The 27,694-nt window shown below is 38.4% G+C and overlaps 1 protein-coding gene across 1 annotated transcript; it reads right to left on the reverse strand.

Annotated features, from left to right (window-relative positions):
* Positions 1 to 331: 331 nt before the first annotated feature.
* Positions 332 to 27,694, reverse strand: rgs9a (regulator of G protein signaling 9a). Its single transcript, XM_042505673.2, has 17 exons — positions 27,530 to 27,694; positions 23,370 to 23,457; positions 19,128 to 19,178; positions 18,886 to 18,992; positions 17,463 to 17,514; positions 16,877 to 16,935; positions 14,994 to 15,070; positions 13,975 to 14,056; positions 13,682 to 13,744; positions 11,155 to 11,184; positions 10,864 to 10,925; positions 9,370 to 9,483; positions 7,698 to 7,813; positions 7,320 to 7,407; positions 5,534 to 5,672; positions 4,936 to 5,018; positions 332 to 1,424 (listed from the first exon to the last, which is right to left on the reverse strand). The coding sequence occupies exons 1-17, from the start codon at positions 27,596 to 27,598 to the stop codon at positions 1,268 to 1,270; spliced, it is 1,437 nt and encodes a 478-aa protein (XP_042361607.1). The 5' UTR covers positions 27,599 to 27,694; the 3' UTR covers positions 332 to 1,267.

Consider the following 27,694-nt stretch of genomic DNA (forward strand, 5'->3'; position numbering starts at 1 on the left):
GAGACAAATTTCGACATTTTAACATGACTTATATAGACATACAGAACACTTATGGTAAGTCTATGGAATCACTGCGTCACTCAAAAACAAAATCTCTGATTTCTGGAGATGCCTTTGATTCAGATGTATCCATGAAAACCATAAACAGATTATGAGACAATGGCCCCCCATGTAAAAAGCCCCCCAGCCCTCTTACATGGATGCCAGACAGTAGTTTTGGCATCTCTTTTGGTCATTTTGAGTGTCTTTGTAGTTTTTTTTAAGTCTTTTTGTTTTGTTTTTTTTAGAGTCTCTAAAATGACCACAACAGATGCAACAACTACTAAGTTGTTGCATCTGTTGTGGTCATTTTGAGTGTCTTTGTAGTTGTTATGATTCTCTGTAGTTTATTTGAATCTGTTATGGTGGTTGATATCTCTAGTCTTTTTGGAGCCTCTTTGTAGTTATGTTGAGTTTCTTTGTTTTGATTTGAGTTTCTTTGTAGGCATTTTGTGTCTTTTTGTTGTTATTTTCATTCTCTTAGTAGCTGTTTTGAGTCTTTCTGTGGCCTAATGAATTTATTTTTTATTCAAGTCTCTTTGTTGTCGTTTTGAGTCTTTTAGTAGTGGTTGGTATCACTTATTGTCATTTTGAGTATCTGTAGCCTTTGTAGTTGTGTTGTGTCTTTGTGTTGTCACTTTGAGTCTCTTTGTTTGTTTTTTTTAGTCCCTGCTGTAGTCTAGTAGTAAATTTGGGTCTTTTTGTTTTCATTGTTAATCTTTATATTTGTTGAAGTCTCTTATAGTCATTATGAGTCTCTGTGTAATTGTTTTTGAGTCCCTGTGGTTGTTTTCACTCACTTGGTAGTAATTCAATGGCTCTTCGTGGTTGTTTGTTCTTTAGCTTGTCTGAATAATAGTTTTATACCTTTTTGTGGTCATTTTGTGTTTTTTTGTAGTTGTGTCTTCTGTTGTTTGTCTAATTGCAGTCACTTTGCATCTTTTTTAAATTCATTTGATTGATTTTCCAAGGAGAAATGTAAGCAGTGACTTCAAACATGTGGTCAGGGGGCCCTGGGCCAGTGCACAGTAGGCCTGTTCAGTAATCCTTCCATAATAAACTACATTTTTCACATTTGATAATTTGGTTAAACAGAACATTCATTGGCATGACACTGAAGAGCAAAGCCAGTTCTTCTGTACAGTGTTTACGCCCAAACAGGGCTGGTTCCTGTGTTGGTACTTTGTGTGCGACATGACATGTAGAACCATGTACATATTATATATCTCTACTTCTTCCTGTCTATTTTGCTCATCATGGCCTTGACGTCAACGGGAGCAGATGCAGCAGCTGCCTTGGCCTTTTCCTCCTCCTCCTGCTGCCACAGGATGATGGGATGGATGCCTGCGCCTCGGTTGTTAGCATTTTGCTCCAGCTGGGCTGGACTGGGGTGGAAACAGATACAAGATCAATTTAAGATGATGAGAAAGCTTCTTCCTCTTCTGACTTTCAGTTGGTTTAAAGAAGCAGGGTCAGGCAGAAAAAAATATTTTCAAACATATTTTCAGATATCTGGCTGCAGTGATTTTATTCATTTGTCCACGGCAAATAACAAGTTCAATTTCTAGCAGCAACTTTCGCATGATTCTGGATCATCCGCAGAGCTCAAATGTTCATTCAGTATCAATACGATATGTTTGTCAATCTGTTTGGGAGCTCCGTGAAAAGCATTATCTAAAGCTCTCCACAACCCCAAAGTCATGAAAAACCTGGAAAAGTCATGGAATTCCACAATCTCATTTTTAGTATTTGGTTGTGCGTAATGAAATCATGACAGTGTCTTCCGTGGATAACATAACATAACTTGACTTGACTTGACTTGACTTGACTTGACTTGACTTGACTTGACTTGACTTGACTTGACTTGACTTGACTTGACTTGACTTGACATAACATAACATAACATAACATTTATTTTCTTTAGCCACTGACGTAATGTAGCTCCAATATGTCAATGTGTGACATTTTCTTTACCATAACATAAAGTTCTTCATTTTCTCCCTACATGCCGTCTCTCCCTCCATGTGCGCTAGCTAGCTGGTATTATGTTTAGTAGTGTTTGAATCAATATGTTTATTAAATGACAGGAAACATAATGTGAGAGTGGGATTTAACATTTCCGGTCATGCAATTGCACAATTTCCATACTTTTGCCCACTAATACTTTTGATAATGTGCCACACTTCTGAGATGGAGTTATTGACAGTTGATTAACTGTCACCCAGTGTGCAGGTTGGTTTCTCTTGAACCAGAGATAGAACTTGCTAGTTAGAAGGTACGGAGCTTTTTTTTCTTTTTGTCTTTATTAGAGACAGGACAGCTTGAGTGTGAAAGGGAGACAGAGAGAAGGGATGACGTGAAGCAAAGGGCCGCAGGTAGCTCACCAGGTTTACCAGGTGAGCTACTGGGTGCCCCATTATTAGTTGGGCCCAAGCACCGAAAGCGGTGCGAAGACCCTCTTGGAATGCAAGGAATTATCATTTTTCTCCCCAGTTAATCACATTTTTGGAGGTCTCAGCATACCCAAAAATTAATGAAACTTTATGCGCACATCCGGCCTGGCAAAAAGAAGCGTGTTATGGTGGTTTCAGAAATGGGCATGTCAAAATGGCTCCACAGCACCCCCTAATATGTAGCCCCAATGGCCAGTTTCACCTACAATTACAAATTTCGGTACACCTGAGTATCATCCTCAGACGCACAAAAAGGCCTTTTGGACCCACTCCCCAAACCTAACAGGAAGTCAGCCATTTTGAATTTTGTGCTCATTTTTGACAATTTCCACCTTTCGTAGTTTTGCGAACTTGTCCTGCAGCGTTATTCTGATCGATTTAAAATTTGTTGGGTCTAATCTGAAAACCCCTTGGTGATCAAAAATGATGAAAGGTCCATGCAAAACGGTTTTCCCATAGCGTGGTGTTGGATTTTGATGTTTCGCCATAAAACAGGAAATTGTTGTAACTTTGCTGTACATTGTGGCATCTGCCTGGAACTTCATAGGTTTGATAAGGGTCCCGCCACCTACTGGCAACAGGAAGTAAGCCTTGAGGGACAATTATCATTGGATTTATATGATATTTACATGGTTTGGTTTACAAATGAAAAAAAGAAATTCCATGTACACTAAGATGACATGGAATTTCAGTCCCCTCCACTGCCGCCTAGTGGCCGCTTTATTTTGAAATGTGTTCTCATTATGTTTAGCGCTTATTTTACTTCCTGAGTTTTCTCCTCTCTTTTGATTGCTTCGTGTGTTTCACCTGTGTCTTGTTTCACTCATCTGTGTGTAGTCAGTAATCAGCCCTTGCGTATTTAAAGCCCACAGTTTCTTTTACTTGCCAGATTGTCATTGTGGCCCCAGTGTGTTCATGCTCTCTAGCCTTTTCCTAACTTAACGCTGCTATGATTAATGGACTTTTTTACTCATGTGAGTTCCCTGAACTTTTCTGCTTCTGCTGACTGCCTACCTACATGTGTTTGACCCCTGCTTCCTCCAGTAAAGATTTGGATTTGATAAACTGTGCTTGGTGCTTTTTTCCATCAGAGTCCCAGTTTTGTACTAAATCTTGAGAGATATAGTTAAAGTGCACTACACAGTCATTGTAAAAAATCATGGAACGTTTTATGTGAGTCCTTGAAAAGTTATGGAAAAGTATTGAAATTTCGGCTGTGAAAATGTGTGGGAACCCTGTCTCCACTTCCAGTTTGTTGATTGTTCTGTCTGCATTTCAGTCAGGACCACTTAGTCAAGAAAAACACTTCGTAGCAGCTTTTAGATTTACTTAGTGCAGTTATTTGTATTTCGCAGTGTGGCTCTGTTGTGGGGACCCCCTGTCCTTCCACGTGCTTGCGTAGAAAGCGTTAAACAGGAACAGCACATGTTACTGAGGCAGGGAGATCAGCAGCAAAAAGAAAAGAACAAAATCCCCCACAGAGCAGGCATCAATGACACAATGTCATAGATCAAGTCAGACGAAGGAGGAGGCAGGGAGGAGGAGGGCGCAGCATGCAGAGGGAACAGGGAAGAGCGGGTGGGCTGGAGCAGCTTAAATAAGGCAACATGAGTGAATTAAGCGAATCAGATGCTTAGAGGCGAATCAGCTGGCCATCAGCTGATGAGGCTTGCATGATATCAGCTGATATCAACAGTAGCAGCGCTTGACACCGTGGCCTGCTTGAACTAACGCTATGCTCAGTTTTTTTAATCGAGCCTCCTGTCTGACCTACAGACTGTATACAAGATGGACAACATGACACTTCCTCCAAAGTGTAACTTTTTAATCTGGATCGCCCCCTGGTGTCTGACTGCAGTATAGGTCATAGAGCCTGCCCCTCAATGTTAGTGAAATGGACACAGGCTAAACTAAAAACTTAAAGTGCATGCCAAATAAATTTTTCCCAGAGATGTTTTATGACACTGAAGGTAATTCTTTTCACCTTGATGTTTGTTCAAATGTTTGTTTTAATTATACGTTTGGTGTTATTGAGTTATTAAATAATGAAAAAGGGGATTTTCCACAATGATTGACAGCTGTGACAGCCAAGCCATGATCTTGCATTCAATGGGGCTCCTCATGATTGGTCAGACGGGTGTTTTGCCTCGAACCTTAAGCATAGTGGGGGTAAATGGAGGCGCGCCCTCCATCTTTATATACAGTCTATGGTCTGACCTTGTTAGTCAATTCTGTTGAGCCCTTTAGGTTTGAATGTGTTGAACCCCCCTAACCCTTAGCTATACAGTGTTTGCATAAGTGGGTATCAAGCTGAGGGGTGAAGAGGTTATTACTGATGGGAGAAACTACAAGCAGAATCAAACTTAAGAATCAAAGTCTTTTTGTATATAAAGAAAATGAATCTATTAAACAGATGTCAGTAAAATATGGATTAGCCACCAACCTGAAGTTATGAGCCTCAGGGTTCAGCGCCTTCTTCTGGATGTCTTTGTACACTGGTGACTTGAGGTAACGGAAGAAAGTATCCTGTAGCAATGAAAGCACACAAGAGTGCAGCTGAGCTCAGCTTCACTAAACACAAGAGCCTTTTATCTGGACATGTGGATACCATTTGTATCAAATTATAGCGTGAATAATATATTATATCTCATAGTCCTCACTTAAAGGAACCAATGTCCACTCTGGTAGTCTCTGTTAGCCCACTAGAATTAAACCACTTTATCATCACCCATTCCCTTTTTAAAAAGAATTTTCCAAAGCAAATAAATTCTTTGAGTTTGTGTAACATTCATTACTAGATTAATTATTGCCATTTTCCCCATGTCTTTGGAGAAATCACAACAATTTGCTCAGGGCTCAAAGGTTTAAATACTAGTGAAAGGCATCAGACAGCAGCATAAGAAAACTGAAGCTGCTCCAGGATTTAACCTTAAACAGGTATTGGCATTAATAAAATACTCTGACAAAAGAATTATTGACATTGTAAGTGTCAGGGTTATGAGAATGTACCTTTTTGCCTCTTTACCAGCACACAGGCATACCTTTTTCATGAGGAGGAAGACGTGTGTCTGTGCTGCTTCCAGCACGTAGCGGTGAGGATGCTCCAGGCCTTTCACTGTCAGACCCATTGTCCTGCCATCAATGTTGATCCAGCGGGGGGCCCCTGGGGCCAGGAAGGTCCTGAACACACGGACACTCCACATCAACCATAGTTTGTGGAAAAAATATAATAAAATAATAATAATAATCTAGATATCAGAGATTCATGTAGCCTTTCCCTCCTGCTCCCTTATCACATTGCCAAAATTAAGAACATTTTAGTACAAATGTTAAGCAGCAATGCGTACATGAACAGATAATGGTGCAAGAACTAAAGAACAATTTCATAAATAAATTATTAAAATGTAGATAACAGAATTAAGCTCATAGAAGCAGATACAATTAGGAAATAATCATATGTATTGCTTATACATATGGTAATTTCCTGTACCCTTAATTTTATCTGATAAAGGAGATGATGTCATATGAAACAGGTGTAAAGTATATGAAAGTGCATAAAATATTCTTGTGGGGAAACTAAAATAAGACCACTAACCTTTGGAGGTTAGCAAAAACAAAACTCAGAGCGTACTGCTCTTTAATGTAATAGAGGAAGGGTTAAAGCTTACTCTGAAGTATTTAAAAGCAGATTATCAGTGGCAGTACTGGGCTTCAGTCACAGTTCAAGTTCTTTTATTATTATGGAGCCCACACTGCAATTACTGTGAAGCAGTCATTGGCAATACCATTCTCAGGTGTCAGGCTCCCTTCGTCCTATAGCTATATAAATACGCTGATGGAACCAGTCGCATACTCACGAAACACTGAAGTCAATAATGCTAACATGTAATTAAACGGAGCGTGAGTGCACCTACATGGTAGCTGGGGGAAGGTGGACGGGTCCCGCAGACAACCGACTTTTTCTACACTTTGCCATGTGCCTCTTTTGCCGCAACCCAACCATCCGTGACTTTGTTGCCTAATTCTAACCATTATTACAGTCCGTACTGTTGTGTAAACATAAAGACCGTGCTGCTTCATCCCACCATGTGCATTTGTTGACATCAGGGTAACAGCATCCCAGAGCGTAAACAGCTGACATAGAAGGATACCTAAAATGTCATAAGTGGATGCAGAAGGTCACTGACGAGTTGGTATGAGAATGTGTTAAAATGTCACTGCTTTGACAGTGCTGTTGATGTAAGATAGCGACTCCAAAAGTCACCTTTCATGGCCACATGAAACTCTATCAGGTGAGAGTGTGTTATTATACGCCGACAGACGGCTGGATGACACCAGTTGAATCTGCATGAAACGCAGCAGAACAGCGGCGGGTTGAAACACTGCTAGTAACCACATAATGTGAGGAGTGTAAGGGCTGAATGTGATGTTTTTTTTTTCCATGTGCCTCCTTCCCATGCCAGCACATGCATTGCGGTGTTGGTGGCCATGTGTTGTTGTTGCCTAACCCTAACCACATGCAATATAATCTCAGCTTTTGCTTATGTTGACATCACGCTAGCGGCATCTGGGAACGTAAGGAGCAGACACAGAAGGATACCTAAAGTGTAGGATGGGAGGACCAGAGGATGTTCTTCTCAATGTCCGTGCCAGTGGATACCAAACACACTAACACACAACACACAAGCATGCATGAATGCACATGCATGCACACCTACACACAAACACACACACACACACACACACACACACACACACACACACACACACACACACACACATGCACACACACACACACACACACACTCACTCTTTTCTTTGTCTTACTTGAAAATGGTCTCAGCTTTTGATGTCATGGAAGATGCAGTGCCCCACTTCAGTTCTTCAGCTGCCTCCCAAAAAGCCAAGTTCTCCCCTGAGACACACAGTGTATACAGTTTACATATACATAGAAATATTTGGACACTGATTTATTACAGTCTTTTCACACCCAAACTGACTCTACATTGCGAGGCTATAAGGACAGCTGAAATTAATACTTGCAAAAATACCCAAGTACCCAAAACAAGAGCGAGGGGTCCAGAGGGAGTGATGGGAGCTCTTGTGTTGAGAGCTGTAAACACAAACTATCCCTCAGCCCTCTCAGGGACGCTCAGTCAGGCTCAACACAAGATCCCACCCGAAAGGTGCTTGATGGCCACATACCGCTGAACTCCTTTTTGAGGAAAATCTTGAAGTCGTCTCGGCCTCGTAGGTCGCTCAGCAGCTCAAACAAGCTGAAGGACCAGCGCTCCACTCGCATTTTCGTGGGAACATCGACTCTGGACAGAGACACATGCTGAGTCACTCTGACTGCAGACACAGATGACTAGGACTATAAAAAGTATCCACAGACATAAAAAACTGTTTGGAATACTGTTATATGGTATATTTACTATGCAGACCCATCTGTACGGAGTGTCAAACATTCAAACAATAAATGTAACACACACAGCTGGGCAGTCATCATTTATTAGCTAATTATATTTTGAATTATTAATCTGTATCTTCATAAAGTAAAGCAGCATGATATGGAAATACTCAAGTACTAAGACAATAATGTTCTGAAATCCTAGAAACATCCTAAAATCCTCAAAGCGTTGTAAAATCCTGGAAATGTTCTGAAATCCTTAAAATGTCCTAACATCTGAGAATTGTACTATAATCCTAGTAACGTCTTAAAATCCTACAAATGCTCTGAAATCCTAGAAAAACAAAGGGTATTAAAGGTAAGTGGATGCCATAGTGCATAAAAAAGATCAAAATAGAGATTGTTCATAGAGCTTGTGTGGGCTAAGCCCCTAAAGTCCTCAAATTCTGAATTTCTTGAAATAAACATGCCCAGATAATTCACGGGAAGCCGAGCTATTCTGTCATGTCAACACCAGAGTCAGACTTTAACTGGACTCAGGATTCTGCCCGTGCTCCTGGTCCCTGCGCCGGCCTCCCTCAGGGGTTAGGGACTGTTACTTATGAATGGGAAGGGGTGCTGCAAAATGGTTAGGGCAATAAAACATTTTTAAAAAGCACTGAGGGACTTGTGTTTCTCATTTTGGCTTTGGTGAGGGACATACAATTTGAAAAGGTTGTATTTTATATCTATTTTAAATAAAAAAGGCACCTCCCATTGATAATGTACAGTCCCACAACACCAGCACAGAAGCTAAGTAATGTCCTGATGTGGAAGGGGCCGCAAAAAACATACTTTAACCACCTAAATAAATAAATCAATCAATATCAGTTTAGATTTTCACCATATTTGAACCTTGTCTCCTCCCACAGCAGCTGATGGAGGCAGCGGTAGAGCAGCAGCTCAGTGAAGTTTTTGGTGTTTTTTATATTACGGCTTCAAATCCCTGTCAGTAAAAGCTGTCTTACAGCAAGGTAAAGCGCTGAAAATATTCTAAATATAGCATACACTTAAACTGATATTGATTTTTCTAGGTGGCTTAAAATCCATGCAGGCAGTGTTTGCTCAGCGCCGCTTGATTATATGTATGTGACACGGCAGTTTTCGACCCCAAAGTTATTGTAAATAAACAGGTATGATTGTGGTTGAGTCTATATCATAGACTGTATAAATAAAATAGGTTTATTTCAACTAGCTGAAAGAGAACATATCTGTATACTGGGACAAGAACAGTAAAAGAGTCCAGAGTCCAGTTAAATGGCCTTATGGAGCTATAACCGGAGCTCCACTACACTGAGCAGGTAATGTACTGACTGTAGAGACATGATGAGGTGTACAATCACAAGGTGCTGTTTTTTTATGAGATGGATCGCTTTCTACAGTTTCATTACAAAGACAGTGACAGAGAGAATATGCAGCAGTCCTCACCGCCTCATGTTGAGAGTCCAGTATGAGTCGTTGTCTGTTTGCCACGGATTGCTGGGTAGACAGGGAGCCAGGAAAGGGTCGTGGTTTTTGTAGGTCGTGATGTACTTGGCCAGTCTGCAGAGACAGAGCCATTATAAGACCAGTAAAATCCACAGAGCCCCCATGTCAGCATTCTCAAACTGTTGTAGCCAATATTTATCTGATGACTAAATCTAACTATAAAGTAAAGAATGTCTGAATATATATTTGTTTCTGTGTGTATGTCCTTTGCTTATCTTAGAACTGTTCATTTGTTTAATCTCACAAATCCTGGATGTATTACTGTTGACCCATAGACATGCAGTGTCACATTTGGTGCAATTTGAACACATGACACAATCAATATTATTAAAGCAGTAAGACCTATTAAAGTCCTGCATTCAAATTTTGACTTCAGGTGAAGAGTTAAAGAGACATTTAACAACAAAGTGAAATCACTGTGAACAGATGTTGTTCAAGGTTGTTTCAGTTCTAAATGAATGCCGGATAATTTTATGAATAATTATGCATCACATTTTAATGTAACAGTTCTCTGTCAGGTAAATGTCGTAAAACAATGTTTTCCTCTGAAGTACAATTACACACTAAGTAAGTAGTATAACACTGGTTGCATATTTCTTAAGTTCCTTGTGGGCCCTTTGTTCATTTTTTTGGTGCACAAAGAGTTACAATAACAACATAATTCAATATTTTTCATATCTAAAAATCTTCACAGTCTTTTCTGGTAGTGAAAATATATTTTATTATACCTACTTATCAAACAATGAGGAGATACAGATCTCAAAGTTATGAGAAGACTTGCATGTAATTATATGATGATTAGTCTTGATTAAAAGAATATCCTAATTAATCCTTATTCATTTGAACTCATGGAAAGTTTCCCACTTACATGAGAAAGCAGAGGAATTCAGTATTGTAATAGCTACACGGCTGATTCTCTAAACTGGAAATCAAAACTTCCAGCTGCTCATATCAACTGCCTTCCTGACCTGATGAACTTAATTCATCTTGAAAAATTAAGATATGTGTGCAATGGAAAGCAAGAGAAATTTAAGCTGATCTGGGAACCATTTATCTCCCACTTTTCCTCGGTCAGTGCGGCTGGGATCAGTCCCACTCAGACATCAGCCCAGGACCTTTTCCCCCTGGTAACTGACACTGACATTATATATATATATGTATATTTTTTAAACATTTCCATTTTATTTTTACAGTTGGTATCAGTTAGTTTTCCTGCTACATTGTTTTATCTGTGTTATTATTATTATTATTATTATTATCATCATCACTATTTATCATCATCTTTAATAACACAATAAAGACAATATTATTGTTGTTTGTGTTACAGATTTGTGTTTTACATGTACAATTGTTAAGTCCCTTGTATATGTTAAATCAAAAAATAAAAAAATGTTCTATTAAAAAACATACAAACATGAAAGCAGAGAAACTTACGCTCCAAGGGACACGCTAGATTTGACCTTTGACCTCATGATAGCTTGTTGATAGAAGATGTTCTGGGATAAAAGAGAAATACAATCAAACTTGTGTAAGTTTTATACGTCAAAGGACTGCAAATGATCCTTTTTCAAATCTGTAGTATGACAACCTCATGACAAAATGTCTCAGCTCACTGTATAGATTCAAACCACCAATAATGAGCTTGAAGGAATTTTTGGGGATTTGGGGAGCTGTGACAAACCTGATCAGACTGTGTGTTTTTAAGCACTAAATATGAGGACTTACCATGCGTCTGTACATGTCATAGGTGATTTTCTAAAAGACAAGAAAAACATGTTTGTTTGTGTGGTTCAAGTTTTTTGTGAAAAGCACAATGAATAAAGGTAACAGAGGACAGAGCACACGGGAGCATCCTCTCACTATCCATGGAGTCACAGCTACATAAAGCTACTGTGAGCCCTCTGACTGTTGGCACAAACACAAAGGTGGACAGCAACAAGCAGTCCCTCCAGGGTAAAGGATACTCCACCTTACAGAGTTCTTTGTGATTATTGCAGATTAAAATCAATCCATTTGCAGCAGCTTTTCAGAAAAAAATGAATTGCAATGTATTCATTTGATGGGGATGATGCCAATACAGTGTATGAAACTGATTTATTGCACAAAGAGTGTATACCTGTTGCTAATTTTCGTCTCTTGTCCCTCGTTAGGCACTCAGTATTAATAAGATCCTAGCTGTGGTCCCGTGTAATAACCAATTCAAATAAGAAAAGAAAAAAAAATTCAAACTTGACTATTAAAGTTGAGAATGACCAATTTGTCTTGTGATATTTGCAGGAATTAGGCAAAATTACAAGCCATTAGCAATGACGCAGTTTCTGGTTGACTTCCTGGAGGGACTGACTAAAGACTACATGGAGCACAAGTTTTACAGTGTAATTTACACACAAGGATGACAGTCTGGGAAAAATACTGTCTATTATGTTGTAAGGTTCGACACTCTTATCTCATCATTGCAAAGAGATCTGTGAAAAGAGAAACAGATGGGACATGGAGAAATGTCGTGAATGAAATAGGTTCTCTTTACACAAGAACTATCAATCAATCAATCACATTTTATTTATATAATGACGGCTAGTGTGGAGGCTGTGAGAGAAATAAAGCTGCTGATGTTTTGAACATCCATCACCACATTCTTGGAATGTTATCACCAGAGGAAGAGTTGCAGAACATCACTCAGTGGAAACACAGTCATCTCGCAATAGCGCTTCAGTGACATTTTGAAAATATTGCGGAAGTTTTGTGCAAATCTGTAGTGGAAATTCGCCTTATAAAGGATGTGTTCTCTAGTGGCCTCGCTGATAACAATGACCAGGAACCCCTAAGATCCACTGGAAGAACAGTATGTGTCACATCCAGATACTATCACCTGTGTTCCAGTGTCTACAGTGTGCTCTGGAACAGAATGAATAAAAAACAAACAGTGAAAGTGGAGTCATTTCATGGAAAGAATGTCTCCTCTTCGGGTTAACATGAAGGAATTTGTCCTTTAATAGGACATGAGATCAACCTACGCTTTCCTGAATTTGATAAGAACCTTAAGTCAACTTGGCACTCTGCAGATAAAGCAAGCAGCAGCTTTGCCAAACCTTCTCCAAGGAAAGGAGATGCAGTCAAAGCTCCTAAAACTGCTCAGAACAGTGCACTTCACACTGTGCTGTAAATAATACCAAGCTAATCAGGTCATCACAGTAACATGATTCAGCTTTGTCTCAGAGACATTTTCTCTTCCCTTTGGCCTTAAACACTACAAGAGCCATTATAGACCAAATCACCATGGTCTATAAGTCACCTCAGAAAACTGGCTTCTGTTTTGAATTAAGGAGATATGTAAAAAGTTGTTTTATTCTGTTGTCATTTTCAGTTGTAACTGTAACATATTAAGATACAGTGTTTAACAAAGTGGTCCGAACTGTCTGACGTTTCTGCTGTGTTTATTTTATGAACTGTGTTGCTTTTTTAGCTAAACAATGTCCTGCTGTGGACGGGGCCACAGCAAAACATATTTTAGCCACCTAAAACAATCAGTATCAGTTTAAATCTTCACTATATTTGAATATCGTCTCCTCTTTAGCTTCCACAGCAGCTGATGGAGGCAGCAGTAGAGCAGCAGCTCTGCTGTTCAGTCGAGTAAAATCACTGGTTTTCTCAATGGAGTTTTTGGTGTTTTTGATATAACGGCTTTAAATCCCTGTCAGTAAGAGCTTTCTGACAGCAAGGTAAAATGGATAAATATTCTAAATATAGTATGTAGCTAACCTGATAGTGATTTTTTAGGTGGCCTTAAACTGTAATCAATGAAGGCAGAATTTGCTCAGCGTGACATGACGGTTTTCTACCCCAAAGTTATTGTGAATAAGCACTGTGATTCAGCTGATGTTAATGGGAGCAGTGTCATTTGAGCATTTTTTTTTTTTAAAAAATCTTCTGTCACTGCTGTGACAAGCAAAATACATTCATCAACTATATATATATATCTATCTCTCTCTCTCTATATATATATATATATATCCATGTATCAAAATAAATTAATTGAGTCAATTTGAAATGAAAGCAAAGGAAAGGAAAACGGTGAAAAGAGAAGTGAAGGATAGAGGAGAGGAGAAAAAAGGAGTCTGTAAGTGGATGTGTCTGCAGAGATCAGTCCAGTAGTATTACTCTCCATGTTAAGCTCCACTAAGTTCCTTAAAACACCAACAGACCTCAATCTCTCCACTGTGTGTGTGTGTGTGTGTGTTTACTGACCTGTTACCTCATCAGCGTTGGGATCAATGAGACGCTCTGGACCGCAGTCCAAAGCACTGTGAGTTCGCCGCTGGACACAGGACAGATTCATGATCAATGTACAGTCAGTGTTATAATGACATCTTTCATCCCCCTGCTGCTAATGGAGATATACTCCAGTTAATATGCATTTATTGGATTATATATGAGTGCATATATTTATATCTATATCTTTCTACCAAGATAGATAGATAGATAGATAGATAGAGAGAGACAGAGAGAGAGAGAGAGAGAGATAGACAGACAGTCTCAAACACTGACCGGTGGCCTGTTCACTATCCAGTAGGCCCTCTCCTGGCAGTCAAACACCACACGATCTGGCTTCTTCCTCTCCTTACCAGCCCTGATACACACACACACACACACACACACACACACACACACACACACACACACACACACACACACACAAAGAATGGGAAGTTGGTGACATCAAGAGGAACTAACTTATCAAGTTCCAAACCTTACTTATGAAAATGCTCATTGTGTTCACAGACCGGTTCGTTGGACTGATTAAACTGCTCTCTGAGTACGTCTAACTTCTCCAACATATATTAGTAAATACATATATATGTATATATTTTCATATAGAAAATATGTCCTCGAGACTAAGCAATATGTGTCCACAACACAGAGTATCAAAAACTTGTTACTGAAAGTTGGCTTCAAATGTTTATTCAGATTCATAATCTTGTTTATTACATTTTCACTTTGCCAGTTTTATATTTGATTTTTGTATGGTTGCTTATCCTTTTTTAGCGTTGTTAAACAGGTAATAGCAAAAGCTAGTGTTGTGGTATTGGCAGCAATTATATTTGCAATTTAAAAATGCAATGCAATTAAAAAGAAATATCTAACCCTGCTCTTAGGTCCATAAAACCAGCCCCATTCCCTGTCAACAGCAGCTCCACACTTTATACTTGATGACATCACATGTGTGAGACTTATGTCTCTGGTTTCTGGCTTTGAGAGGAAGTAGCTCATGTTCAAAAATATTGATTGAGCTTTCCCAGGTCATGGAAATAACATATTGGAATTCTTCATTTAAGCCTTTAAGTCACCTTTTTTTCTCCACAAAAATAAATTCTTATAACAAATCCTTGAAATTACATCTGTATGATCCATAATCTATGAATATGCAAATATTGTTTATGGAAAAGTTTAAATGTTGGAATTAGTCTCCAACTTCACCATAAAGAGATGTGAAAAGCCCCCCCTAAAAATTATTTTGTTAAAAGAAAAACTAACTCAGGTTCAGTAGTTGCACAGGTTTTACCTACTTGTACTGCTCAGTGGCCTGCATCACAATAAAGTCCCACTTGTGGTTGAACCATTCATGGAGGTGGTTATAATGTGCCTGTTTAAAACACAAATACAGAGATGATATGGAGCAACAAGTTGTAAAATCACTCAGCTGTTCATTGGGAAGAAAACATTTCAGGGAGACAGACTGGAGATACTCTGCTGGCCTTTTCACAGCTGAGAGTCGGAATCAAGGTCCAAGTTTCTGTGACACTCAGTGTGTTTACATGCACAGTTTAGTTGAGCTGCGATCAGAGCTTGATTAGGCCATCTCACTGCACCACTGTCGCTGTCCCTGTATACAAGCACCGGGGGAGAATCCATTTATTGACTGTATGTCCGACTCCTCCTTTCAGCAGGTTTATTCTGTTAATTTACAATAACTTCAGGGTAGAAAACTGCTGCATCATGTGCATATAATCAAACAGCACTGAGCAAACTCTGGCTTCACTGATTAGTTTAAAACCACCTCAAAAAATTTAAGTTTACGCTATATTTAGAATATTTTCAATGCTTTACCTTGCTGTAAGACCGCCCTTACTGACAGGGATTTGAAGCTGTTATATCCAAAACACCAAACCCACTAACATCCGCTAACATCTTTCCTTTAAGCGTAATGGGAAAGATTATAAACGCATTCACACTCGGGTCAAACGACTCTGCAGTCATGAGTTTTTATTGCCTCTGACTCTAAATCAGCATTGATGGAAACACAACACCCTGGTGAACGCGGTAAATTTAGCCCCTGAGAGATGCAATGATGTGCCAACACAAAATACTGTCTGTCTCCACCCAAGCAGCGCTCTAACATCCACCCACATTAGTCTGCATCAAGTTTGAAAGAGAGAGTAGCTGCGTTTACATTCATGCCTTTTCTCAATCTGACTGAAGATTTCGGGTCAGCTGTTTACATGGGATGTCGCTGACACATGTTGACAGAGCAGCTGTGTGATATGCACAAAAATTCTGAATATCTCGACAGCGCTCCCAACGCAATTGACACTTTTCACACACTCTCAGGCCACAAGTGGATTTTTTTTCGCAGTGAAGAGTAAATAACGGATAACTTCAGACAGCAGCACAATGCTCTCTCCCTCTCCCCTCGCACACCTGGACAGGTAAGTGAGTTATTATGGTTACGGGGCTGCTCTAGCTACTCAAGCATTTAGAGTATTCGCTGTTTTCTGACACTCTTAATCAAGCAACAGCGTAATACCGATGTACTCAATTGGAGGCAATGAAGAGCAGAAGAAGATGAGCACATGGAACATGTGCAGACAGAATGCAGCCAGAGATGAATCAGCTTCATCGTTTACATGATACAAATTTTCTTTTGATCAGTTTATGAAGAGTTCTAAACTATCCCTCTGCAACCAGTTGAAATTTGAATCAGTTTGGACTTGTTTAAGCTGATTAAGGTCTTTATATGGATTATGTTTAACCTGTTTGGTCTTTTAAACCTATTCTAATCAGATAAGTAGGCTCCATGTAAACTTGCCTACTGAATAAAGAGACGTAACCATCATAAGGCAAGCACTGGCCTCCATCTATGCTGCTTTCTTCTGTTTACTAACCTGTTCTCAGGCTTGTCTGTGACATCAAACATGACACGCCAAAACACACACACACACACACACACACACACACGCAAATAGGTGTACTCTGCTGCAGAACCATGTACACAGCTCCACGGGCAATGGGAAAGCAGTTTATAGCCTATTTTTAGGGGGGTAACCTGTGAAGTGTGTATTGTGGTACACTGTAGTACTGCTTAAAGCATTTAGCTTTACACAGACTGCAAAAAGTATATTTGTTTCACTAGCACACACATACAAACACAGTCTTTGTAATTGTTCATTACCTGTTCATAGGCTTCCAGCATGCCTTTCTTGCGGATGTTCCTCTTTGCCAGGTAAATGGCTACAGTCAGAAGACAACAAAATCATGAATGACCACAGATGTTGCAAACACTAAAATAGTTGTACACAGTGAATACTTGGAAAATCTTCTTTGACATCTTACTTATAGTCAGAACAGACTGAAATCAGTTTCACATGTGAGTCTAATATAAAGAGAGGATGTTTTTACCCTGGCTGCAGGAATAAGGAGGAACTGCCAGCCTACATCTGTCCAAATTGTGAAAAAAACCCCAAACAAACAAAAAAAACCCACAGCCATCATTTTTACATGTTTTATCGAGTTATCTGAAAGGCTAGTCTGGACTTCTCTTTTATGCCTTGCTTGTAGTCAGTGAGCTGAGGGACAGCAGAGTGCCTCATTCATGCTCCTCATCCATGAATATTAAGTAATTTTCAGAATTTGAATATAGACAAGCAAAAAAACGAAGGTGTTGCTTGACCATGTGTCTTGTTACTCAGAGTTCATCCTAAAAACTCACTGAAGTTCCTGATTCTCCTGTTTTAATCAATGTGACAGACTGTACTCACCGTAGTCAGAGTCCTCTGCAACCCACTTCTGCGTTGGCCAGAAGTATGGGGTCTGAAAAGGGTTCAATCGAGAGACATAATTAATGATTCACAATCTAAAAAATGGGCCTCGTGCAAGAGACAATATACAAACACATTTCCCTTATTTTTGTTTGTATTCATGATTTGTTCTAATTTTTGGTACCTATTGATTTTAGGGATTTATCAAAAAACACTTGTGCCAAGATAAGAGAAAAACATCTCACATTCATAGTCCACGAAGTGTTGCCCAACACAAGGAACATTTAGTTTTACATTTGAGGAATATTTTTATAATTTTAATGACTGGATTAATCACATTCATTTATTGTAGTTTCATTTACTTTGCGTCTCTGTTGAACAGCGATACACTGTAAAGAAGTAAATTTACTCACATTTTTACATACAATTTTTAACTTTTAATACTTCAATACATTTCCCTGAAATCATACTTATTTTGCTTAATTAACAATATATCAGTTTCATTCCTGCAGAAGTTCCCCTTCTTTCAATCTTTTCTTAATGTCTCCAGTCTAACAGGCAAATTATGATCTGTGGGAATCAGCATTGTTCACACCTGGTCAGAGCAAATTTGGATTGTTTCGAGCGTTTGGTGCATCTGGAGTTGACTTCTCTTATTTTTTCTCTTACCAGAGAATTCAAAGAAATAAAGGGGAATTTAAGGGAATGTTGTTGCATGAGGCCCATTGTTTTATTAAATTCATACTTAATGGCTTTTCCTGATTGTGTGCTCATAAGCATGATTTTGAACAAATAAACAGTTTTAAAAGCTGGCTACAGAAAATGTCACATTACTTCTGTTTGTGCTCTCAGGGACTGCTGCTGTAAAACCTGGTTAAATGCATACAGCCTCTTCTCATTCCCAGGTCATCAAAGTTGACACTTTGAGAAAATATTCACATCTATTTTCTTGTACTTTTTACTAAGCTCATGCTCATTTTTGGGTCATATTTTCTTTTGTTGCTCATTGCCTTTTTCCCCATGTTTTTGAAAGAAATCAAGCCAATTTGCTCAGGTTTAAGGGGGTAACTTGCAAATAATTGCCATGAACTGTGTGGAGTTAAAAATTATCTTTAAACCAAAAACTATCCCAAAAAATAAAGAAGAGAAATTAAAATAAGCTCATCTTCTCAATATCAGATTGAAATAAACATTTAGGATTATGTCCTTCTTCAACAAACGGTTTTAAAAAAGGGAGATACATCACACACAACCTGATCTGAACACCACAGCGTGTTTTCTCTTATCAATAGCTCACTATGGTGACATCACACACAGTCAGTGAGTCTATCTTTAGTGAGGGAAAACACTCTCCAAATCCTGTTTCAGATGCAACATTGATCCATCTTTAGGCAGCAGAGGAGAAGTGGGGATTTGGTTTTACCTGGAAGCGGTAGAGGCTGCTGTCGTTGCACATGACCAGCTTCTTGTGGTTCTGCAGGGGGTAGATGTAGCCATAGGCCACCAACATGGTGCCAAAGACCTGAGCCTCTGGAACACACACAGGAAGAGGACATGAAGACATGAGGCAGTAAATGACACATGAATAGGTTTTCTCTTTAAGAGAACTGACAGGCAGAGATGTCCTGTTTTAGTAAACAGTCTTTAGTTTTTATAGCATTGTACCTTCTGTGGTGCTCTTCATCTTGTTGGTGATCCATGCAATGATGTCCTGACCTGTGAGGGGTTAGAGATAAGAAGTCAATCACTGCACAGACTGCACACACTCAACAAATGATACACACTCCAGATAAAAGCCCTTGCAACCAGTATAGCAGAGACACTCAACTTACTTTGTCTATATACTTTTGCAAAATGACACGTTCCTTGAATTTTAGGACATTTCTAGGATTTCAGGATGTTTCTCAGATTTTAGGATAGTTCTAGGATTTTCAGGACAGGGGATCCCCCACTGGTACTCTTTTTGATAAACAAGCTTTATTTTTATGCTGTTTTATGCACTCTGGCATCTTATGTACACTTAAAGTAGTCTAAAAAAGACTCAGAAACATATTACATCCTCCATGTCCAAATCATTATTTTACTCAAATAAGCACTCCAGTTATTCCTCAAACTATCTGTATTTTACATATTTCTGGTATCAAAATTGTTGAAAATCATCATTATTGCTCTATTTTTTTAAAAATTATTTAGTGTCTGTCTGGAGTGTGGCACAAGGAGAATTATAGTCCCTTACTGTGTTAAAATGTAATAAATATAAATACAATTAACACACTGATAAATAAACATGATCAAATATAAGTTGATAACATTTTCATTTAAAAGTAAAATAATAAAAAATCTTACATAATATTATGTTAAATTAATTGAATTATATTAAAGCCAAAATAGATCAAATCTAATTGGGTTCGTCACAACATGATGTTCCAGAACAGAAATTTGACTTGATATTGGAAAGTTCTCCTAAAGACAGCAACTCTGAACATGAAGAAGTCTCTCAAATAACTTACTATGATAATTTGAGCATGAGAATGACAACGAATGATGCAAAAAGCCATGTTGCATTAACTACAAGTTGATAATTGCAGCTGATGATTAATGTGCTGAATAATTCATTAATTTATTCATAACTAATACAACATTTCATGTTGTAGAGAAATTATTAAAAATATTTGGAAGAAATTAGTAAAAAGTACAAATAGATTACCTGAAAATTAGCAAAAAATAAATAAATTAATTAATTAATTAATTAATTTTAAATATGGCTGGAAATATTTACTAGCTCTTTTAGAAATAACTTATAACTAATCTATTAATTTTTTGCCATTTCTGGGGTATTTCTTGTTAAGTTGCTCTTTGCCTTTTCCCAGTGTTTGATGAAAGAAATCAAACTAATTTGCTCCATTCACGCAATTCACGCAATAAAACATTCCTTACACTGCTGCTGGTAAAAAAAAAAAAAAAGGCGGGCATTGCTCTACTGTAGTCCACTTTAGATGATTTGGAAGACTGTGACTGGCTTACAAACATCCAACAAAAAAGGTCAAATGAGTCAGATGACAGCAATCATAGATCTAGACATGCTAGTAAAGTTATGTACATTAGAGCGGACAGGGGATCTGAAGGGGTTAATGGGTCACTAAGGACCTAAAAACTCAGAGTTAAGTTCAATAATGTGTTTCCACCACCTTTCATTTAGGTGCACCTGACGTCACATCTCCAGTTAATAGCAGGGACGATGGAGGACAAAACACCAGGCAGCATCAGCCAGGAGACATGACAGCACACATTAATAACTGCAGCTGATGCATCACAGTGCTGCTGCTGCACCACCCAGTCATTAGAAAAATGTTACTCACAGGAGGAGCTGCTCACACTCACACACCACCTGAGTTCACATGGAGGGGTTAACCCATGTATCCATGGTGACCTTTCCCTCGCTGCTCTCTGATTGGATTAAAAAGCCACTTTGGCTCTTAAAGCACTGTCCAGGTCTCATCCTATTGTGGCCTGCCTTATTTAGCCCAGGTGTTAGCAGCTTAGACAGCAGGGCAGCCTGCCACTGTCTTCACGCAGTCTGTGCTGCAGATGATGCAGTAAACAAGAGTTGGCATTGCTGCAGTGGTGTATAGGAGGGTAAAGATGGGTACACATAGGTAGAAATACCTCTTTTTCCGAAAGTTCAGTGTGTACCCTCTTAACAGCCAAAAAGCTGTTAAAAATAAAGGAGAGTATAGCCGTCTTCCTCCTTGGTTACCTGCCCATCTACTGAGAAGTACACCCACCTCATCAACTACTACTACACTACTGCTGTCAAGCAAATCTATGAGTTATTATACTCAACCAGTAAATGCATCTTTTGTCACATTTGACAAGACCTAAAATTACATCTCAGAGAACATGGACATAAGATTCAGAAATAACAAGCTCTAAAAATATCAAGGTTGTACAATCATTCCAATCCGATGTGACCAGAGTAAGGGCATAAGATTGGGAGATTTATCTTATATATATACATTAGGGATGTAAAAGTAACATGTTCATTTTGAATAATTAATCAAAGAAAAAACAGTGCCTTAAAAAAATGAATGCTGGTTAATTCCTTTCCTTTGTGCCCTGTGGCACAGTGCGTCACTCTTCCTTTGTAACTTGAGGAACACAGAACATAGGAATTACTCTCTTTTGGTGCCTAACCTACTAAATTTTCAGGAATCATTTTCAAAGGAATAATTCACCTGCGAAATCACCATTTGTATATCAATAACTCATTGAGTGTTACTTTAAATTTGTGCAAAAATTTTGATTTGTTTTGTAATATTTTTGTGAAAATGTATTCAACTGGATAAAGGAAACTTAGATTACACTGTGTATTGTAGAGTTTGTAGATGTTTTGATGTAGTTTTGCTGCGTGGACCCCAATGTCTTCAACTGATATATGACTAAGTCCCGATCACTTAATTCACTCGGACAAACTGTTGGCGCGCTGCCTATAAACAATGACGGCTGTCAGTGTCACAGACTTATCCAAAGATGCTGTACAGAACTTTTGGGAACAGAAGCTCATATTTCCCACAGAAGCCATCAAAAGGGTCTTCACTATGCTGTGGAGTTAGCGTTAGCCAGCCTTTGCTTTCTGTAACATTACAGCTAAGTTAAGTTCAGTTAGGTGGGCTTTAACTACAACATTTTGCTGCATTCAACACTGATGTCTGATCATCAAAGAACAAAAATACTGAGACTGAGTTGAACCAATGACATGATGAGATAATGTTACGAAGCTGAAGTTGGTAAAGTTTGCTGCAAGGTTGCCGACATAATGTATGAACTTACATATACTTGTGACTGCAGCAAATTTTGCTAACACTATGTTGCCTTTTAAAAAAGAGAATGATTATTATTTTTGATTATTTTGGGGCATATTATTGACAGGACAGTTAAGAGGCAGACAGAAAAGGTGGGTGAGAAAAGGAGAAATGACAGATAGTAAAGAGCCACAGGCTGGACTCAAATCCAGGCCACTGCAGAGGTCTCAGTCAGATGGAGCGCTCACTTTACTAGATGAGCTAGAGGTCACCCTATGTTGCATTACCTTAGAACAAATGTAGACATCATTGTTTATCTTCTTTACGTTAAGCTGACTGTGTGGTCTGCCACAAAGCCTAATGCAAAGGAGACACTTTGTTTGTGTGAGGTTTAGGGAACGGGATAAAATACACTCCTTGTTTACCCCATGCACATCATTCACTTTTTAAGTTATACCTACATGCATTTAAATAAAATCACAGGAAAATATAAGATTTTTGATGCATTTGGGAGTGGAAGTGTGCGAGCAGGATGTCCAAGTGCTTGTGTAGCCACACGAAATATGATTGGCTCATGGCATTCAAAAACGGGGCTTAGCGATAGGTCAATTCATGAAGAACAGTCAAGAACGTGTTTTTGGATTCTCCTTTCATAGAGGCATGTGAGAAAAAAACTTTCTCTACAGATTTAAGGTGACACATAGTGAGTAATCGATGTGCAAATGATTCTTTTGCAGTTAGGATAATCCTTTCAGCTTTTCTTTTTGGCTCTTGGCTGTGTTAACCACAGTAGTCTGTTAGTCTTCTGTTGAAATGTACAAGCTGGAAAGCCAAAACAATAAGCTAAAGGAGACTAAAAACCTCTGTACAGTAGGCGAAAAAATTCAGTGTGTGTCTATGTGTTCATCATTACATAATCATCAACAGCTTTTACACACCTTTATTTTCTTATAGCACCGTATGAAGCTGATATTATGCAAATTGTAATAACCCTACAATATTCTCTCAAAAAGTGGAACATTAAATTAACTTCAAAGAACTGAACACTTTGAGAAGGTCAGCAATTTTCTCAGGATTTGTAAGTGTTTGTGTGTCATAGTCTCACCTGTGATGACATGAGGGATGGTGGTGACATTGAGCTTCTGCTCTGAGCTCTTGATCCCAGTCTGCATCTCCACCATGATGGCCTCCAGCTGAAATCCAACGGGGAGCAACGATGTCCATGCAGCATTCAGGAAAAAAAGAGACATCAGCCACCACACAGACACTGGTAACGTCATGTGATCGATTTGGCAAACAAATAAATTGTAAATAAGTTGAGTTTCACAGTCTCAACAAGGAAAACAAAATCTGGATTTAAAACAGATTGAATCACTAAAAGACTGATGATTCTTTGATTTTCATATTTGTTCCCAGTCATTTACACCCCATGTTACACTAAGGCCATCGGAACAGGTAAGAATTAGAGCTGACAGGATCATAGTGTTTTACCAACTCGACTTTAGCACCTCAGTGTGATCAAATGCAATGGCGTTATGACAATCTACATTAAAAGTACAAAGCCTATTCATCTGGCATGTATGTGTAGTCATTTAGTAATGTATCTATTGTGTATGGAACCCCAAAATGTTTAACCCTCAGGGACTGTTTGTTGCATTTTAGGCACTTTTCATTCTTCATTGTTTGATAATTTTGTCTATGTTCATGCATATGGCATACATTTTGGCAAGATTAAATATTTTTATTTAATCTGTGAATTTCCAGCTCAGCTCCTACAATAAGTCTAAAATACACCGTGGAAACTAAACTGTTACATTCATACTGTTAAGTGCAAAAGAGTTACTATTCAAACCCATTCAAACTGCAATTTTTGATCCCACAGCCATCAAAGCATAACAACACGCATTGTATTATTTCTGGATGTCATATTTCTCATATTGTTTTTTAGATTATTTTTGTTGTCTTATATTGCATTTTTTCATATATTTTATAAACTTTATTCACCATTTTTTTCTGTGGATTTCACATTTTTTGAGCCACGATGAAGGCCAGAATATGGCCTGCAACAGCCAGTATAGGGCTCCTTGATTTTTCTAACAATTTTTGGAAAAGCCTTTTGCTATATGTTTTCGCTACATAGTACTGGCTTGCTATGCATCTAAGAAATAATTTCAAAGCACTGACTTATCAAAGCACTGAATGGTTTAGGGCCATCATCCATCTCTGATATGCCGCTTTGTTACGGGCCATCCAAAGCTCTTAGATAATCTGGGACAGGTTTCTTCAATGTGTCCCACCAGTCAGAACCAGTCATAAAAAAGTAGCTTTCAGTTCCTGTGTGCCATAGATCTGGTATTAACTTCCAGATAACTTGAGGTCTGCACACGCCGTGTGTAAGGCAGGTTTCCATTACAGATTTGAACAAAACTTAAGTGATATTTTTGAAATGTTGATAAAACACTATTACGAGATGACTGTTTCCATTGAGTGATGTCTGACTTCTCCTCTGGTGATAATATTCCAAGAAACATGGTGATGGATGTTCATAACATTAGCAGCTTTATTTCTATTGCAGCCACCACACTAACCGTCATTATTTCCAATCCAAGGCTACGTAGGCGAGTTATGGAGCCATAATGGAAATACAAGTGAGTGGGATACGTGGGAGTGACCACGTATGAGGGATTTCTGGGAGGTGATAGTGATGATGTCACAGAGGAATTGTGGATTCAAAACTTCCAGATGATCCGCTCAACTTTTGAAGAGTTATGTGATGTAATAACAGCTCTTGCAGCTCCTGCTGCATCATGAGGGAGCCAGTTCCTACTGACGAGCACGTAGCCATATCATGTGACCTAGAAAAGACTAAAAAGGGGTTTCCATTGCAGTTTTGCAATGAATGATCAAAACCTTTCAGTTTTCCACTGCCTGTTCAAAGATCTTGTAAACATACAGTACTATGTTTTTACACTTCTATATTTCTACATCTTTAAGCTGTAATTTTTATGCTACTTTCTTTCCTAAATTTTGTTATTATCTATTGTGTTTGTTTTGAATGTTTCTGCTTTTTAGTGCTAAAGCATTTTGAACATTACCTGCCCCCCGCTGACAGTTAATTTTTGAATATTTGATTTTAAAAATAAGCACAATTTTTTTAATAAGCACAATGTAAGAATAATACTGAAATACTTACAGGATTAAATATACATTTTGACCCAGGTTCCCTCAGTAAGGTAACAGTTGAGATTTAGTCATCTCTATTTTCAAACATAATAACTCAGATTATCACATACTTACAACACAGTTTTTCATTAAGTTTAAAGGTATGTAATATTTTCCACTTTAGGTGACAGTTTGGCAGACACTCGCAGACACTACTGCATTTACTCCCATCAATTGGCTGTCCATGTTGCCAGTGATCATCTCCCATTAATGCACATTACACTCTTACATTTGATTAGAGATGATTTTACAGAAATACTCTGTTCAGTCCGTGTATTTCAGTGAATTATTAAATCATGTCACCACTGTGAGGTGACTATGGGTGATGATTTACATGTAAATCAGTGTGTTAACTCCTCAGTGACATGTGATCAGCTCACTTTCACTTCCCAAAACATCACAACTTAGAAATGCTTCCTCTCAGGGCAAAGTTTCTCCTTCATACTCTCATTACTGTGTAAACAGGTTTTTAGATTAAATGAAAGACATGTCTGTGTTATTTTTGCATAAATTAATGAGAGAATAAAGTCACACACCACAAACACGTAGCACTGAAAAAAGGCAACTGCCTCTGCTCAGGGATCTCATTTGTGAAATGACAGAAAGCCAGGGGCCAGTTGTAGCAGCCCCATACTTGTTTCTAGGATTTGGGGACATTTTTAAGACTTTATGATGTTTCTAAGATTTTAGGTCATTTCTAGGATTTTGGGACATCTATAGGAGTATGGTATTTATTGCATTATGGTATTTATAGGTGCATTTATAGTATATTTATAGGATTATGGATTTTAGGATTTTTCTCAGATTTTAGGACATTTCTAAGACTATATGACGTTTCTAAGATTTTAGGACATTTCTGGGATTTTAGGAAACTCGAATTTTAAGACGTTTCAAGGATTTTAGGTAATTTCTAGGATTTGGGACATCTATAGGAGTATGGTATTTTTTGGGTTATGGTATTTATAGGTACATATATAGGATATTTATATGATTATGGATTTTAGGATGTTTCTAGAATTTTAGGACATTTTTAGAATTTTAGGACATTTCAAGGATTTTAGGATGATACTAGAATTTTAGGACATCTCTAAATTTTAGGACCTTTCTGGAATTTTACTACATTTCTAGGATTTTGGGGCACTTTTAGAATTTTAGGACATTTCTACGATTTTAGAACATTTTTTAGGATTTTAGAACATTTCTTGGATTTTAGGACATTAGAGGCTTAGCCAGGACCTCTGTCAGAGGTGTGGGGGATCCTCCACTGGCACTTTTTTGTAGCACCTTATGATTATTAAAAGTACAGAAATAATTCTCAGTATCAATTTATTTTTATTTTGAATTAGAAAGTGGTTGGAGAGCCACACAACACCCTTTCAGAGGCCATATTTGGCCTGTGGACTGTAAATTGGGTGTCACTGCCTCACAATGTAATATTTTAAATATAATTTCCTTTTTTCCCCATTTATCTGCTTCCTTTCACATTGTAATCAAATAAACTTAAAGTTTTTTTTTCTTTTTCTGTTAGGGTTAGGGTTAGGGTTAGGGTTAGGATTCAGTCCAGTCCTTTTCTCGTTTGCCTCAGTGTGGTAGAGAGTCTGAAGTTAATATTAACAAGTGGTTGGGTACCTGGTGAGGTCAGGCTCTACTGCTTAACTGTACAGTAAATACTGACTGCAGTGACAGCTGGCAGCAGAGCGGCACAGCTAATTGGCTTTAGAGTGGAATTAGAAATGGTCTTTGACAAGCCCCTGCTCTTCTGGTGGCAAACATATGATGTGTAAATCTTATACAAATGAATATATACATAACTGAAAATGTGAACAATAATCTATCTGTGACAGTATTGAGTCAGGGAAGATTTATCCCGAAAACCCCCCTTTTTTTGGCTTTTGATTTGTTCTTCCACAGCTTCTGTGTTTCAATTCTTTGTGGAATAAAATCAAATTTCAGTGTGATCCAGAAATGTTATGTTTTAACAGCAGCAAGCGCTAAATAAAACCAGTAGTGATGATGATTATGATGATAATGATATCCACCCACCTTTTTCAAGCAGTGCATGCGGGGCCAGAAATGTTGTCCCCGGTTTGGACGGGCTGTTCTAATTGTCATATCTGCGGATTGATGGAGTCCTAATCAGATGCAAAAAAACCCCCAAAAAATGACAAATCCTGTGTGAAATATTCCAGTTAGCTGCTGACAGAGAAG

The sequence above is a fragment of the Plectropomus leopardus genome, chromosome 18, assembly GCF_026936395.1.
Source record: "Plectropomus leopardus strain MGB_pleo_1.0 chromosome 18, ASM2693639v1, whole genome shotgun sequence".
NCBI lineage: Eukaryota > Metazoa > Chordata > Actinopteri > Perciformes > Serranidae > Plectropomus > Plectropomus leopardus.

Bases quoted from the DNA above. Each gene is read 5' to 3' on its own strand.
- rgs9a (XM_042505673.2), bottom strand. From the start codon at position 27,598: ATGACAATTAGAACAGCCCGTCCAAACCGGGGACAACATTTCTGGCCC. The intron at 15,071-16,876 runs GTAATGAACAAT...TGTTTTAAACAG, and splicing joins TGCTGGAAGCCTATGAACAG to GCACATTATAACCACCTCCA. The intron at 14,057-14,993 runs GTAGGTAAAACC...TGTGTGTATCAG, and splicing joins CAGGCCACTGAGCAGTACAA to GGCTGGTAAGGAGAGGAAGA.